General features: G+C 35.0%; 2 protein-coding genes across 5 annotated transcripts in view; one reads left to right on the top strand and one right to left on the bottom strand.

Annotated features, from left to right (window-relative positions):
- Positions 1 to 102: 102 nt before the first annotated feature.
- LOC149416514 (splicing regulator SDE2) lies at positions 103 to 9,762 on the top strand. The gene is made up of 4 exons (XM_089640792.1): positions 103 to 346; positions 7,584 to 7,888; positions 8,596 to 8,778; positions 9,353 to 9,762. The coding sequence occupies exons 1-4, from the start codon at positions 242 to 244 to the stop codon at positions 9,627 to 9,629; spliced, it is 870 nt and encodes a 289-aa protein (XP_089496918.1). The 5' UTR covers positions 103 to 241; the 3' UTR covers positions 9,630 to 9,762.
- A 9-nt stretch (positions 9,763 to 9,771) lies between these two features.
- LOC149416513 (integrin alpha-PS3-like) overlaps positions 9,772 to 17,443 on the bottom strand; it is a 37,893-nt gene continuing 30,221 nt past the window's right edge. For all 4 annotated transcript variants that reach the window (XM_089640788.1, XM_089640791.1, XM_089640790.1 and 1 more), the window contains exons 16-21: positions 17,082 to 17,286; positions 16,139 to 16,302; positions 15,345 to 16,009; positions 14,413 to 14,633; positions 10,075 to 10,131; positions 9,772 to 9,989 (exon numbers count right to left, since the gene is read on the bottom strand). In XM_089640788.1, coding sequence (XP_089496914.1) covers positions 9,900 to 9,989; positions 10,075 to 10,131; positions 14,413 to 14,633; positions 15,345 to 16,009; positions 16,139 to 16,302; positions 17,082 to 17,286 — 1,402 coding nt within the window. In that variant the 3' untranslated portion in view covers positions 9,772 to 9,899. The remainder of the gene's footprint in view (positions 9,990 to 10,074; positions 10,132 to 14,412; positions 14,634 to 15,344; positions 16,010 to 16,138; positions 16,303 to 17,081; positions 17,287 to 17,443) is intronic.

Below are 17,443 nucleotides of genomic sequence, written 5' to 3'. Positions count from 1 at the left end.
ACAACAAATTATTATTTCTATGGTTATACTACATTTATGCTCTAACTCTATGGTTCTATTTTTTTGACATATTTTAACACTTCTATGGTTTTGGTTTTCTTCCGAAGTTTGTTTTCGTTTTGATCGCGTCTGTCCACGTCTGTCATTATTTTGCTTACAGTCATACTTGATTATTTTCACGTTATTCTTGCTCTACGCGTTAATTTATGCTCTACACTCAGTGCAAGTGTTCTTATTCAAAATGGGTTTAGATATATTCTTTGAGAACTCCAAAATTACATCTGTGGAATCGAATTCAGTCCACGCTGAATATTTCCATTTGAGGTGTCTCGTATCCAATCTCACAGTAAGTCACTATTTAAATTATTATATGAATATGCGGTGCACTAATCTATTTGAAAAACTTCGGGTTATTATTAATTTCATTAATTCTGTCAAAATTTGCCGACTAACTTTAGTATGTTACGCAGTTAATATAACAAATAACCAGCCATTTGTTGTATTACAACTTTCGATAATAGTTGTTTCTCTTTGTTATCTAACTGATACAACGTGTTTTTAAAATAAAATGTGCCTTTTGCCTGTCCTTTGTACCCGTATATTTACCCTCCTAATCACCGGTAGGTTAATAGAAAAATGAAATACTTGTCTTGGTTTAACATATCGCACCTCCGGTGCTAAACTGTCACTTATGCAAGTTTTGTCAAAATTGATCTGAGTATGAGAAAAAATAACTAATGTACCTCTTTACTTGGTGCGTCATCGTCGCTTGTGTAGTGCGTATAATTTCCGCGTGAGGGCAGTTATGTCGTTATGGTTTTGGTGCAAATCTAACCTCCACTGGGAGAAACAACGTTTGATTGGTTAGTTGCGCGCGGCAGCCCGCACGAATAGCAGTTTCCTGTAGCTACAACGCCACTAAGGTAATTGTGACAATTCATTTTTATGATTTTGGAGCAATAACAACACTTAAGTTGGTTGTGACATGAAATATTAAAGATACTTGTGTACGTAGTGACATTGTTTCCCCAATCCTTATGTTTTATGGTATAAAGTTTTCGTTCGATTAACAATTGTGACAATGTTCCTGATTCGTGGGGCGAAGAAGACTGGTAAACCATTTGTGGTAAAAGAAATGAATTACGATGATTTCTTTGATTTGAAGTCACTTGAGGAAAACATGAAATTCAATATAGCAAAAAATTTAAACGGAGATGTAATCAAAACTGGTGATATTAAATGCATTAAATTCACAAAGAATTGTGAAAATTACCAATATCGAACAACTTACAAAACTGAAAACTGGGAGGAAGCAAAAGCTATAATTCAACCAAGAGGAAAAAATTTACGCGGAAGTAGAGGCAACGCCCAAAGAATAGATGACATTCCCGTCAAGCAAGCATACACTTCAAAAATACCAATTACAGAACGCAAAAAGCGTGATTTATTGCAGTTAGTGGAGGCAAATATCATACCAAGATACTATGAAAGTTTCTATAATGATCTCATTTAATTTTTTGTACTTCTAACATTCTATAAAGTCACATTTCCACTTGCAGGGAAAACAAGTTTATTGAAACCACAGCGTTAAAGACTCCCTGATTTTCCTGGGAATGTGACAATAAATTTAAGAGTGGGTTATAGGGCATAATGGTGATTTGCTGGAAAACGGCTCCCTAAAACGGCTTAATACTACCTTTCGTATGTCATTCTCAGACTTCATATTTTTTTATACCAATTAATGGACTATTATTTTTCAGTCTGCCTATTTTTTTTGTAGTTGTTGTAGGCATTCGACTATAAAAAATAAAAACATTGATACACCATACAACCCACTTTTAAAACTTCGATCCATGATTATTGCATTAAAAACGGTTTTACACAATATTTAAAATTTTAAATATGTATATAATACACACATCTGTAGAAGTACGGCCTCTTATTATCGTTATGATATCTGTGGATATTAACAATTAAATAAATACTTCATCTTGCACCAAATTTTCAACACATTTACACTGTTTTACTTATTACGGGTGAGAAGCACCCGAGAACGGTGGTGAATCTATCGCTCCCTGTTTCACGGCGTTTATATTTCTAAAATGCCATCAAAATGTTTCATTTCTGGGTCTAAAAGTAGAATACCGACTCACTTGAAGCATTTCAATAATTTTAGGAAGCTACAAAAACGCTAAGTACTCACAAATACTCTTTTTTCACGTAAATTTGTCGCATTGTATTTTTTGAACTGTCATATTCTTTGAAACGAATAAAATACAATATTCAATGTGCGTTGTGCATTCCTTTTCCTAACGGTTAGCACGAACGTCACGATGTTGATTTGCGTGCCATTTATGCAAGTGTGTGTGAGAATTCATTGTCGCTCTGACTCAGTTGTGAGCGCGTTTGGTAATCAAACCAAAAATTACCATCTCACGCCAAATCATTTTTAGTTTGGTAAAATCGGCAATTTTAAGTGATAACAAGTCAAGTTTTTCACTATTCCGACCTTACATGGTAAGGCGTATTCATATAAGGAGTAAACAAGTTTATTACCGTTTTTTTATCTTTAGATTAAACAGACAAAAAAAACTTTTTAAGTCAATTTACGATTATATCACCTTTCTGCGTATACACACGTAACCATTCACACTTTGTCAAATCAAAGATATTCTATCTATGTATTGTGTTGTAAAGTTCCAAATAATAAGGGTTTTTTAGGAAACAATTTTTTCCCTACCGAGAAAACACAAGGCCCTCTAAGTCTGTAATAGCCAGGTAACATTTTAAACACCCAAATGAGGCAAAAATTGTGAGGTAAATATGTCGCCGTTCTATTTGTATAAAGAACAGTAACTTTAAATTCAGTAAATTTAAATGACTCACCATTTCATATATTTATTACGCGTCAATACATCGTCACCTTAAAGCAATAGTGGGATATCTTAAAAAATGCTGTTCTGAGATAATAGGACTTTTAGGTTTGCGTGAGCTCTAGCAGCATCAAATTAACTAATCTTGCAGATTAATGATATGGTATAAGAGAGGTAAATGATTTAACTTCAATACAAAATTGTAATAATAGAAAAATAATTGATTTTTTCATACTAATTTTGACAAAGTATACGTAAATCTGGAAATATCTCACTGTTGCGCGGAGTGTTTGGTAATCTTCTCAAATTATCTCAGTGTAGCATAGTAATAATATTTCGAGTTTAGATGGATAAATGAATTAATAATTGGTTTTTTTTGGGAGATTTTTTCAATGTAGACGACTGTTTCAGGCTAATAATTATTGCTTAAAATAATTAATAATTGTTATTTCTGCATGTTTTTCCATGCTGTTTATAATCATAAATACATTTTCAACAGTACACACCCACTCACTCCTATAGTTTGTCAATTAGACAATTGTATGGGAGTAAGGTGGAATAAAAATGAAAAAAATATATATTTGTGCTTATAAATTTATTTATGAGAAGCGTGATATAATGTATGTAACAAAAATAACCGAAAACCTTAAGAATAAAAGTATGTAACAAAATTAACAGAAAACCAAGAATAAAAAGTAGGTAAGTATCAAAAATAACAGAAAACCTTTAGAATAGATAGTATTCAATTTTTTTTACAGAAAACTTTAAGAACAAAAAAATAAAACAAATATGTGTTGATTCCCTGGAAACCTACAATGAACTTTCATCGTTATTTTCTTCTTGTACATCGCGGTCTGTATTTTTTTTTTTAAATTTAAAAAAATATGAGGTTTTTTTTGGTAGAACACCACTTTGGAAAAGAAATAAGAAATCACGATTTTTATTCGGTGGAATTGTAGATGGAACTGCATAAGCTGGTCCTAGAATTATACTATTCTCATTCCGAACATTCTTTAGTCGCTCTCTCACATTAATACTCTGATTGAATGGATCCTTGGTGTAGGTGCTTTTGTATTTGATAACTGACTGTTCATCTTTAGTGATCTGTAAAATCTTAACTTTATTCCAAATACATTTATTTTTGTCCACGATTATTGAGAATTTTTTCCAGTCTTCTCACATACCTTCTTCAAGTCAATGAAGTCCGTTGTTTCCATTTCTGTTAACTTATAACGAGGTTCATTCTTCTTGAAACACTTTATGATCATCGCTAACTCCGTTGGAATAAATATTAGGCCTTGTTTTAAAACCCTGACCTTTTCTCTGTCTATGCAATAATGAATGGAGTCTCCTTCGTTCTCTGAGTGCCCAACTATTAGATATTTATGGGTAATGATTTGAATATCAAGTGTTCATAGTGCATGCATGTACATGGAAATAAAAAAATGTTTTTATTATGTGCCACACAGTTATCAGAATAAAAGATCACTTCCCATTTCCCTCGGCATAGGTTTTTTAAAAATGTGTACACGCAGGTAGATATTTCAACTGCGCCTCTTTTAGCTACACCCTCATGCCGCATGCAACAATGGCCCTGCCGTGTTTTGGTATTGTAAATACAGAAGTTATAACGTTTAACTTGCTCTTATAAAAAAATAGATATATTGCCATTCGGCAACGGCACAACAGCTTGAAAGTCATGAATGGCAACTACAGTATCATCAGTAGTCTTGGTAATGTTTTTATATTTTTCTTGTCGAGATAGCTTTACATTCTGAATGTGTTCAGAATATTATTATTTTTTATAATTTCTCATTTGCAGTACTATAGTTGTAATATACACAAAATGCGCAAAGGTTCTTTTTTGGTTTAAAAAAAAAAATTGAATTTGGTATTGAATATTTTCCTGTACGTAGAGTGTGTAACATAGAGATTACCTATCGAGACACACTTCTATTTGTACAAATTGTACATCTTTTGGATATTTGGATATCCGAGCTGATCCTGCATGACAATAGTGCGATTCCACTCTATTAAAGCTGTTGATGTGATTCATAACATCATCAACTAAATCATCCTTTTGCAGGAAGCTATCTGTTTTCTTTTTTAATGCAGTGGTTATGGTATTATTGCCTATATCTAAGGTTGCCATAAAAAAATCTTACACGTATGTTATGTCCATCTCTCTCAAAATAATAACCACTATTGGCTTGGATTCATGGAATCATAAATATTAAAATATTTTAATCGATCAACTTCCAAAACAGATTCAGAACATTTGTATTTACAATTGGTACACAGTACAGGCTTAATTAGTTTTGCTCTGCATACCTTTCCTGACTTTGCTACATACTCCTGACCAGTATTCACCTTCTGTTTCTTTATGTTTCTCTTCCAAGATCACCCAACTTGTTGAAAACTATAGAGCTACAGTGAGACAATGCATTTATTTCAGTATTTTAAACGACCTTTTGAAAGCAACAGTGGGACAACATCAATATCTCAGTGTTGCTCTGAGTGACCGAACATTTCAATACTGAGATTTTAATTGTAACACTGACATTTTTTTTTTTACAAAATATCCCAGTAATGCATCATGTAGAGCTCACAATTTTACATCGAACTGCATACTTATCTCAAAAGCGTATTTTTCGAAGATATCCCACTATTGCTTTAAGGTGACGACATCTTAAACAATAGGTCGAATCGTGGATTCGTTGAATAATATTTGTATTTAGGTATTATATTTCAACCCATTGACGTAATTTTTTTAAATAGCTTTGGTCGTTAAATGAATATAACTATTATTTCCAACGGCTAGTTATATTTTGATACAGTACTAGTATGCCTTGCACGATAGTTACTGCCATGGTTAAAACAGATTATTGTTTAGTTAACACTGAATAATTTAACAAATATATAAAATTAAAAAAAACTTTCTTTTATTTTTCGAGGTCAATATTATTAATATGTATAGATATTATATCAAATATAAAATTTTTAAATCTACCAAATAAACCCGCCTTCGATTTTCTCGAAAACGAAAGCTCAAATAAAAAAAAATCATAACCCAAAATTGACTTTAAATGAAAGGTAGATTCATTCACAAGTTATACCGTTTATACCACGAGTTTCCCCGAATACCGTGCAAAACAACCTTTCTTTGTATTGGAAATGTTTCTGAAATGCGATTCGTAAAGCCAAAAGCCGTTCAAATCTAATTAGATTTAACAACAGCAAGTGAATGATAAACATTTATAAAAAATGTCAAAGTAAATGCTTTACCAAAATAGTAGGTTCTGCAAATAAGTCATACCTTTTTACTAAGCTGTTTGTTTTACTTAATATTTCCGATTTCCGATTGCGTACGTGATGATGCGCGACATGATCATAACGCACATTTGACGTTGTATTTTGACAAGTTCATTAATGTACAACTACCGCCCTCTAGCGACAAAAAAATGAAGAGATTTTGACAGTTTGAGAAAATCCGCTGGCATATAACAAGCGCTTAAGGTTTTTGATTTTTTAAGAGTACCCAATTAGTACAAAATTAATGCTAATTAAAATAATAATAATAAGTAAAAGAAATTGTATTTGTTTGATACTGTTGTTAATTGCGTAATTATAGTATTTAAATAGGTACCATACGTGACCAATGACTGATTTAATATGAAACGTCGCTGAAAACCGTTCGTAAAATGGTAAGAGGACTGAATTTAAAAAGTCTGATTAATAATAAAGTTCTATATGCAGAATCAAGAAAGTTTGTTATACTGCTTTGATATTTTAATTAATAAAACTTTAGAAAAGTATGATATCGTGTTTTGATTGTTATGACATAATTGCCTGGTAAATTGTTTTCTAGTGCCATAATGTCACTTCTGGGAGGGTTGTAAATTTAAAATGTTTAAATTTTTTTATTACAAAGTTGTGAGACGTTTGCTTTTACTTTGATATGAAGTTTAAAGTTGTAGTTTAAATAATTACCAGTTCATTTTTTAGACAAGAAGAACTAAACATTATAATAGGATGTCGAATTTTCAAACGCTTCTCCTGAAAAATTACATTATTTGCATAAGTGACAGTTTAGCACCGGAGGTGCAATATTGTGAAAGTGATTTTGAATAAATTTATAATCCTGATATCCCCTGAACCCAAAATTTGTTAAAGTATTTTGTGGGAACATACTTTTTTCAACCTAAATACTCCTAGCATACTCATTTTTTTTTATTCTAGCTTGTCGTTTCGTCATTTGCAAATATGTTTATTTTATCTGTGAATAGTATGTTGCAAAATTCCTTCACAAATATCATAATTTTTCGTTTTCAAAGTAATAGTACTCGATTTATTTGCAGGAAAGCCTCATACAACTTATTTTTATTCTAAAGCACTTATTTAGCAGAATTATATAATAAAATTTCTCTCAATACAAATAGTTGTCCTTGGTAACTACATAGGAGAGAGATATATAATTGAAAATAGTGTCAGCTGGTGTACGGCAGGCAATTGCCATTTTCACCCGGCACCCTAAGTGTTAAACTAGTTTTTTTTGCTGATAAATAGAGGGTTTTCGGTTAGCTAATTTTGATGTACATATATAATAAAAAACTAGTGCTCGGTATAAGTCATACAATTTTTTCAATTATGCGCAGACAATTGATTTATGTTAATTATTAATTAATATTCATAATGATTGTTGCTTTTCAGAATGTGCCCCAAAGCGATCTATTCGCCACCCAGAATGGGCGCCCCTTTAGCGAGGGCAGTGTGGCTAGACCGGCTTGCCCGGTGAGGTTCGTGTCCCGGCTGTGTGGGGGCAAAGGCGGGTTCGGATCCATGCTGAGGGCCATCGGCGCACAGATCGAGAAGACCACCAACCGGGAGGCGTGCCGTGACCTGTCGGGACGCCGCCTACGCGACATCCGCGAGGAGCAGAGACTGCGCGAGTGGGCAGCTTGCAAGCCCCAGAGGACCGAGGACGCCGCAAGGAGGAAGGAGGATAGACTGAAGAGGTTAGATTGGCTCAATTTTATGATTTTATTTATGAGTTCTCTATTATGCTCCATTTTTATGAGCATCATAATCTATATATTCCTCGTGACCATTCACCACGTCAGAAGAGACGTGGCCTAATATAAAATCTGGATATCATTTCGATGAGCTGGGGCAAACCATGTGACAATATGTTTGGCACCAGGATTTATTAAATAAACTATGAAACCATTTGTACATTGACCGCTGATGAACGCACATCGTAAAAATCAGACCTAGCGCAGAAAAGTAAAGTTCGCTAAAGTATGTTAACGGTTTGCAGCACAGTCCATTGTAGGAATTTTCTGCACAAGACCTGAATGTTTGTTTCTAACCAGACCGAATTGAATAAATTATAAGGACCGGTTGTTTCGGAGAATTTGAACAATTCATCAAATTACAAAGTTCATTTTCAAGTTCTGTGAAAGATTTTTTCAAGTTCTGTTTTTATTTCAGTTTTGTCAAGCAAATAGCCTATAATGATAGAACTTAATTAAGACTTTCACAGAACCCGAAAATGAACGCTGAAATTTGATGAATTGTTCAAATTCTCCGAAACAACCCGTCCTAAGACATCTTTAAACTAACTAATACGGTAACAAAACTGTATGTTTGCTTTTTAAGATTTTTGTGTTTTTTCGTTAGATTTTTTAAATTGAAATATTTAATTGACATTGAGTTTTCTCAGACTATGCGCTATCCCGAGCCACGAGTTCCAGGACGCGCAGTATGAGGAGGCGCGGCGTCGCCTGGAGGAGGATGGGGGCTCTGCTGTGGACGCGGGGGCGCTAGCCCGACCCTGCAAGTCCACTGCTCCAGCCACTGCCAAGGGGGCCCAGCCCAAGGCCAAGAAGCGGAAACCTAACCTCTGGTAAATATACTATTTTTTTTAGTTAACCTGTGATATTAACCTGTTTGTGTTTTGCTCAAAACTTCCTTTTGAAATATTTATCCTTTTGACCGGAGAAAGTTAGTTTAGGTGGGGTGCAATTGCGCACCACCTCTCGGAGTATGAATTATATAATTTAAAGTAATCCTAAAAAAACTATTCAAATTTAAAAGAAATTAATCCACATTCTATTTTTTTATAAAATTCCTCGCCGCAAGTGCGGACATAAAAAGTGCATTTTACTGGAAAGGGCTACCTTGAATTTTACCTTCAGGTATGTAAAGGTTAAGGATGCCGCCACACCGCCAAGTCATCCATTTTAAGCCTCTCTACATTTCTTTGCGCTGAAGGCTTTATATGCACATATGTAGATAGAAGCCTCTTTGGCGGTCGGCTAGTCGGTGAAGAGTTGCTTGTCCTAATAGGAAAGTAAGTTGACACCAATTGTGGGAGCTTCCTTCAATTGAATTTTTTTTAAATGAAATTTGAAGGCTGACTTACAATTCTTTTGAAGTAATTATCAAAATTTAACCCTTATATTTTCCTATTTTTCTAGGATCGATGAGGACCTTTCGGATATGTCCTCTAGTGAATCAGGCTGCGAAGAAGATACCGAGTCTCCATCATCATCAGGTTCTGTTTCCGGCAGCCCGGGGAAAGGAAAGGGGCTGGGGAAACGTTCACATGTGGAGACCAGCTCTTCAACTGAGCTGGATACTACCGGTACCGCAGCTAATTCAAGAGATAATGCTTCGGCAGGGATTTCTACACTCACAGTTAGTGAAACCAAAGGGACCGACAGTGGCAATGAATCCGATATTAAAACAATCTAAATCTTATTGATATGTACATACATAATGTGTATTGAATTGATATTGAATCCATGATTAAGTAATTCTGGAATATTTTGCTTAACGTGGGATGTATTTTCAGTTGAAAGAATAAAATAAATATTTTTTTCAATAATGCTAAAAGTTTTTTAATTCACAATTTTTTTTGAGGTTTTGCAATACGGTATCTATTTGCATTGGACATTTAAAAGCAGGGGAAAAATACAGGATTTTATTTTGCAGAGTTTGAAGATAGTTTTCAGTCCATCATCTTCATCTCTCATCCACTTTAAAATCGTCTTCTTCTTCTTTCTGATTCTCTTCGGTCCACACTTCCTCAGTTTCTGCAGCGTCCTGGGTAGCCTAGAGATATTACAACAGGAAATTACATGTATTATTTAGTAAACAGGATAAATAATGTCATAACGTCATTGAATTGAAGACTCACCTCCGCTTCCTTCAGTGCTTGCAGTTCATCCTTCTTCTTGCGCTCAAAGAAGCCAGCCTGGAAAGCATCAATATTGTATAATTATTAAAAAGTTTTGTACGTACATGAAAAAGACTTAACTCTTTCATACTGTAGTCGTTTTACAAGAAACACACCCTCTTTGACCTAATGTTCTTTCAAACGAAAGAACTTATAGCAGAAATTCTAAAATATTTAAAAAGTAGTGACGGGATAACTCCTCAAAATGACAATTCAACACACCTACAGAAAGTGTTATGCATAAAATCTGACACATCTAATCAAATTTTCTATAACTAAAAGCATATTTCCCACGTCCCTTAAAGTAGCAACTGTCATACCTATACATAAACAAGGATGTAAAAATGATATCAATAACTTTCAACCGATAAGCTTTCTAAGTACCTTTTCTAAAATATTGGAAAAAGTGCTAAAAATACAACTTATGAAGTACCTAGAAGATAATAACCTATTATCGAAAACTCAGTATGGTTTTAGACAAAACCTGAGTACTACTGACGCCATAGACGATATAATAAATACGATCACGAAAAGTTTAGACGGTGGAAATAAATCTTTGGCGATATTTATAGACCTACAAAAGGCCTTTGATACGACTGGCGCCGCCTCAAGGATGCATTTGGAACTAGCAGGTGACATTGGCGGGAGATTTAAACTAAGAATTACACACGAAATTGGTAAGAAACGTCGATTTGGCTGCAAAATGGTAATGTTTATCTCACTTTATAGGTTTTAAATAAAGCTAAGTACATAATATAAGTTTTATTGTAAGGTAAAACTTTTTCATTATCGAAAACTCAGTATGGTTTTAGACAAAACCTGAGTACTACTGACGCCATAGACGATATAATAAATACGATCACGAAAAGTTTAGACGGTGGAAATAAATCTTTGGCGATATTTATAGACCTACAAAAGGCCTTTGATACGATAGACCATAAAATCCTTTTCAAGAAGCTAAAAAAAATCGGTATGTCAAACACAACTTTAAACCTGCTAATAAGTTACAAGTCAGAACGTACACAGTGTGTTAAAATTGAAAAGCATAAAAGTAAACCTCTCCCAATAAAATATGGTGTACCGCAAGGAAGTGTCCTAGGACCTTTATTATTTGTGATTTATATTAAAGATATCTGCAAGTTACACACAAAAGGAAAAATAATTTGTTTAGCCGACGACACCGTTAAGTATTTTATTTAATGAAAGTGATTGGGTAACCAATTACAAAGAAGCTGAACATGGGCTTGTACTTCTGCAAAAATGGCTTAAACAAAACTCACTTACAATAAATGTCAACAAAACGAAATACTTAACATTTTCTATAACAGCCAGAGGACAACCAGCTGAGGATTATGCTCTCAAAATACATGAATGTCAAGAAAAAAGCTTAACGCAATCATGTCACTGCCCCACCATAACACACTCCAGAAACATAAAATATCTCGGCGTTGAATTCAATGAAAATCTTCGATGGAACACTCACATAAATAGCATTACAAAGAAACTTACAAAGCTCATGCACTACTTTAGAAACGTATGACCAACGTCAAACGTAAACCAAATAAAAATGATCTATATAAAGTCTACTATGCTCTTGGCCAATCACGCATAGAATATGGGATTATTGGATGGGGATCTGCCTCAAACCTTCACACGAAGCAGCTTGTTAAAACACAAAAAGTAATAATAAAAATAATCCTGAAAGTACCCATAAGAACTCCATCAAAAGAAATTTAAAAAAATTTTAACGTGTTCAGCATTAGAAAACTGTACTCAAAAAATGCACTACTCAATTTTAAAGAAAAATATGAGTACCTTGCTGAACAACACACCTACACTACAAGGACCAAATCCTCAAATCTACTAAACATTCCAAAATTAAATACATCTTTTGGCCAGAAAAACCTCTATTTCCGTGCTATAAAATTATATAATGCCTATTGGGTTTATAAAAACAGTTTATATTTAAACAAGTTCTGCTGAGTAATTATTATTACGCGTGACAGCTGTTTCGCCCTCTAAAGGCATTATCGAGGGCGAAACAGCTGTCACGCGTAATAATAATTACTCAGCAGAACTTGTTTAAATATAAACTGTTTTTATAAACCCAATAATAATATTATTGTATATATAAAAAAATAAAATGGAGTTCTACAAATTAAACTTAATAACAATAAATTATATAATGCCCTTCCTATTGAAATTAAAAACACCATGGATATAAAAAAGTTTAAAAAAGACATCAAATTATGGCTAACTAAATTTATGAAGTGACCCCAACGCAACCTACAGACAACAAACATTGATACTTTTTGCTTAATTTATTTTATATTTTGTGGGAACCAACAAATTAGAAGATGAGGAAATCATGATCAACACACATACAACAACCTACAGTCCGCCTCGGAACAGGAACACCTAGTGAGGAGGACTGAGAACAAACTACATCACTTTATATTTTTATTTTACTTAATATTGTATCTTTTTTACTTTACTTTATATTGTCGTTAAAAAATATATATATATATATGAAAAGTCATGAAACAAAAACTAGTTTAAATACATTCATAACCTATAACCTAGTTTTTGTTTCATCACTTTTCATTTAAACTTTTAATTTGTATGTATTTAACCTGGTTTTTTTCATCACTTTTAATGACTTTATTTTTATAGGTGTGTTTAATTGTCATTTTGAGGAGTTATCATCGAACCGAACCTATAAATATGGGATATGAGGTGAAATCTAGGTGGATTCATTGGTTTTAAACCGCAGTAAGTAGTTTATATGTTACCGTATTAATATTTTGAGGAATGATATTAATTAAATAATATGGTAAATGTCTATATATAAATATAATCGCTGGCGTGGATATCTTATATTGGCACGGCAGTATGTCAATCTACAATTAAACCGACTTCTAAGATAATGAGGTTGAGATTTCAACAATCCAATTCAAGACAAATCCTCTTTCATACTCCAAATGTTTTTAGTAGTAAGAATTGATAAAGACTTGGAGAGTTACTCAGGATTATTATTTGACTATCCCTGCATTTTGTTAGCTGGATATAATTTGTGGTTTATTTAGCCTAAAAATTAGACATTCTGCAAATCTTGCAGTACAGTCATATTCTGTTAGACGGTCGGAGCCTATTTTCTAAAAAGTTGAGAACATTAAAATAAGAAATAATAATAAAAACATATTTGACAATAGATTGTTCCTTATTTATACATCTTTTTTGATTATATCGATGCTATTGACAAAAGGGTCAATGCTTAGCTATACATTCCAAATTTATCCTGGAATGCAGCTGGTTTTCAGCAGTGCTTCTAATATAATATATAAATAACAAATAATTCAAATTAAATAATATAATCACAAACAGAAGTAGGTATCCCTTTCATTGTAAATTCTATCAATTGGGATGTTGTGCGGTTGACTGTGAGGGTAGCAACTATTAGCTTACAAGGTTCTTGAAGCATTGCAACAATGTCGATATTCGAATAGACAATAGTGATGAGTTGTTCATGAACAAGCCGCACAATTGAGCCAGCTCTCTTTGATTCATACGACTCCTGGTAAACCGTACCACAGCTCGATTAAACAGCAACTCTTTAAAATTATTCAAATATTAATTGTCATTACGTACTCAGAGATGTGAATGGCAACACCTATTAAATACCTAATGTCTTATTTTTCTTGTGGCGTACTGGTGCCAGGAGCCGTACGATCATTTATGCGCTGGGGAGCTGGAAGCCATATTGGCGGAGACGTATTAGGTGAGCGGCATCTGGCAAGCACAGTACGCTCATTGCTAATGAGTTCACAGCTCCCGTTAAATCGAGTTGACTCTTTGAGTCTTTTGAAAATATTGAGCTGGTACCGTGATTAATAAAATTAGTCATGACAGACAGCTAATAGACAGAGTAAGGACGGGTTTTTTCGGAGAATTTGAAAAATTCATAAAATTTCATTGTTAATTTTCGGGTTCTGTGAAAGTCCTATTCAAGTTCTGTTATTATATCATTATAGGCTAGTTGCTTGACAGAACTGAAACAAAAACAGAACTTAAAAATATCTTTCACAGAACTTGAAAATTAACTTTGAAATTTGAAGAATTGTTCAAGTTCTCCGAAACAACCCGTCCTAAATCTGGTACTGTAAATGCTGTTCAATATTAGATGGATAATAAATATGTCGTGCAACAGAAAAAAGTGGTTTATGTAATAAAATCAGAGCACATTCTACAGGGCGGCCAAAAACTAAAAGGAGATATCACCCTTGTCATGAATATATCTACCTTGACGAGTCCCATGGCCACGATGAGAAGCAGCAGCATGCCCAGGATGATAGAAAAGGCTATGATCCAGAGCTCCACCTGCGCTTTGGGCGGCGAGCTGACGAACACAGAGCGCACCCTCGCCTGACTGCCCTCAGACACTGCCTTGCCATCCTCCCCCAGAATGGCCGCCAGCCCATCTGAGCCCAGCACCAGTATGTCCTTCACACCCATTATTGTATCTGGAAGGTAAAAAGCACGGGACAAACCGCATGCTCATCAATGCTACAAATATAAATCAATTTAAAACTTGATTGGATTCTCATGTCGAGAGAAGAAATGAACATGTCGAAAAAAGAATGACTTATTGTAAAATTAGACACAAGCAGATCAGCAAAATGCTGCCTGCTTATTTACTAATGATAATAGCTGGTTTTCCAGATTATAGCAGCAGCCATTATAAGCAACATTTCGAATCTGAAAGTGATCTCATTATCAGAGTGTTTTTTTACTCACTCTTGGATTTGAACATGAATGAGTTATGAATCCTGAAAAATCCTGAATTCTGAAAAACTCCTACTTGATGCAGTCGATTATCGATACTCTTACAAAAAATTAAACATCTAGGCATGCTTGGAACAATTTTAAATCTCCTTTGAAGTTACCAACCCGTAGATATTATTGTCTTGTCCAAATGATGGGGTTTCGAGCAGTTCAAGATTCACCTGCGGAGTGCCACAGGGCTCATTTCTTTGACCTCTACTTTCCCTACTATCTACATAAATGATTTCATGTTTGGTCACAGTATTTTAATCCACTTCTGTGTATACAAAAAATTACAATACGAGTACAATACCATGTCCTGTATTATTTCATAATAAAAATTACCAATGACCTTTTGTATTGAGTTGGATGGAGTTGTGTTGTGACTAATTTAATTACAAATTACCAACCTTTTAGAGCGGTGATATTGAGCGCCATGGTGACGAGAAGCCTGGCGACGTGCTGCTGGCGCCGGAAGGGTCCGATGACGCAGCGCATGGTGTGGCAGCTTACCTCCGGCTCTGCACAGGATAACCTTACCGTCCTGTTTGCAAGCAGGTTCTCTTCAGACTGGACCTCCCTCCTAACTCTTGCGTGGCTTTCAACGGCTGACTCTAATTCATCGCTATTCACTGTATCCATTAATGGGATGAAATAATCCGCAGTGTTATGCTTTCTGATGGAGCGTTTGATTTTTATTTTCATGGTGTTGTCTGTGACACTCGAGTTGTTTATTTTAGTGGAGTTGTCTATGTTACTGGAGCTACTATGTTCTTCATAGTTCTCTTCATGTAATGTGATTTGTTGGTCAGTGTCTATGGCATACATGTAGTTATCCATGTTCTGGCAGTAAAACGGCTGCCCTGCTTGGAAGCCTTCGGGTTGGTATATTTGAACAAATGTTATTTCTTTGCCTTTGTATTGGTACTTGTAGGGCAGATGGACTATCAACTCCGCCTCCTCAACAGGACTCAACCCAAACTTTTGAACTTCATAGAGATGTTTGAAGTGAACCAGTCCCATAGAAGTGCTATTCTCTAACTGGGAATATGAGTATGTATCTTGTAATGATTTCCTGAAAAAGGTGAAGATATATGATTATGCCTTGTTGAGAAAATTAATTCACATAAACTAAGAAAGGGGATGTCAAAACCGTAGGTAGTAAATAAATAAGTTGGATTTGGTATAATTTATTGATAATTACCCTGCAATATCAACTCTAGCGTCTACTTTGAAGACCAGGGGGACAATGACTAGATTTTTATCTTTATCATCACTCTTAGTGAGAGCTTCCACGATGAACTCCAGCTTTTCCCCGGCGCGGGACGTGTCCGAGACACCTCGCATGTCAATCTCCAGCCTTAAGATCTGTCATTACAAAAAAATGATTAAAATAATGTAGATATCAAAAAAGCCTTTGAAGCAATCGATTATTATAAACAAACAATTATGCCGGGTTCACACGAGGACAGGACAATATTGTCTCGTCCCAGCTCCGGACCCAATGTCCTAGTGTAAACAATAGTTTGGAGGACAGAACAATGAACAAAGACATTGTCCCAGAGATAGACGGACAAGCTATCTCCGCACCCTCACCACCGTGCCCGGCCGCGTTTGGACAAAACAGTAGGATAATAGGCAGATGCTCCACGCATACGTACCTCGGCTCTCGCCGCTCTCTGAGTTTGAAAATTAAAAATGTTGAGTAAATGGAACACTGCAATACATCTTGGTATAAAATATTTTTATAATATTTTTCGATTTCAATATTTTTCGTGAACTTGTAACACGCCTTTTCATGAATCCATTTTTGCAGTGTTCTGCATTTGAACTACGGTAGAATTGTTATGTTTCCCATTGTCCTGTCCTGCGCGGTCAAGGCTATTCAAGGAAGAGGGACGGGATAATATTGCATTGATTTCAATACTGTCCTCGTACAATTAAACATCTAGGTTCTAGCAGTTCTAGAAACATCTGTGGAGTGCCACAGGGCTCGTTTCTTGGACCTCTACTTTTCCAGCATACCTTTATAAATGATTTCATGTTTAGTTACAGTATTTTATTTCACTTCTGTGTGGGTTAATTTACAATAAAAGAATCTATTTCTCTAGTCCTCAAGTATAGACAACTAGAACTATACAGCATACCTTGGGAGGTGCCCCCGCCACGAGGGGGTTGCCCATGTTGCAGATGATGTCAGGATCGGCCCGGCAGTGAGCGGGCAGGCGCGCCAGAGACGCGGGGGCCATGAGGGTTACCCTCACCTGTGCCACGTACGCCGGCTCCCCTCTGTTTTCCAGGGATATCTCAAACACAATGCTGCCGGTGGAGCCCAGCACGAAGCCCTCCTTACTATGACCAAAAAATATTATTTTATTATTATTATTATTATGTAATGAGCAGGCAGCATTCTGCTGATGCGCTCATATCTGAATTCACAACAAGTTTGACAGTAGTTGAGTTGTTTTAAGTTTGAACTAAGTCCTTTCTTCTATCCAAATGTGAATCC

The sequence above is a fragment of the Hesperophylax consimilis genome, chromosome 16 (assembly GCF_061612785.1).
Source record: "Hesperophylax consimilis isolate HC1 chromosome 16, BYU_Hcon_1.0, whole genome shotgun sequence".
In the NCBI taxonomy this organism is placed as follows: domain Eukaryota; kingdom Metazoa; phylum Arthropoda; class Insecta; order Trichoptera; family Limnephilidae; genus Hesperophylax; species Hesperophylax consimilis.
This window is presented reverse-complemented; position numbering and strand designations above follow the sequence as displayed.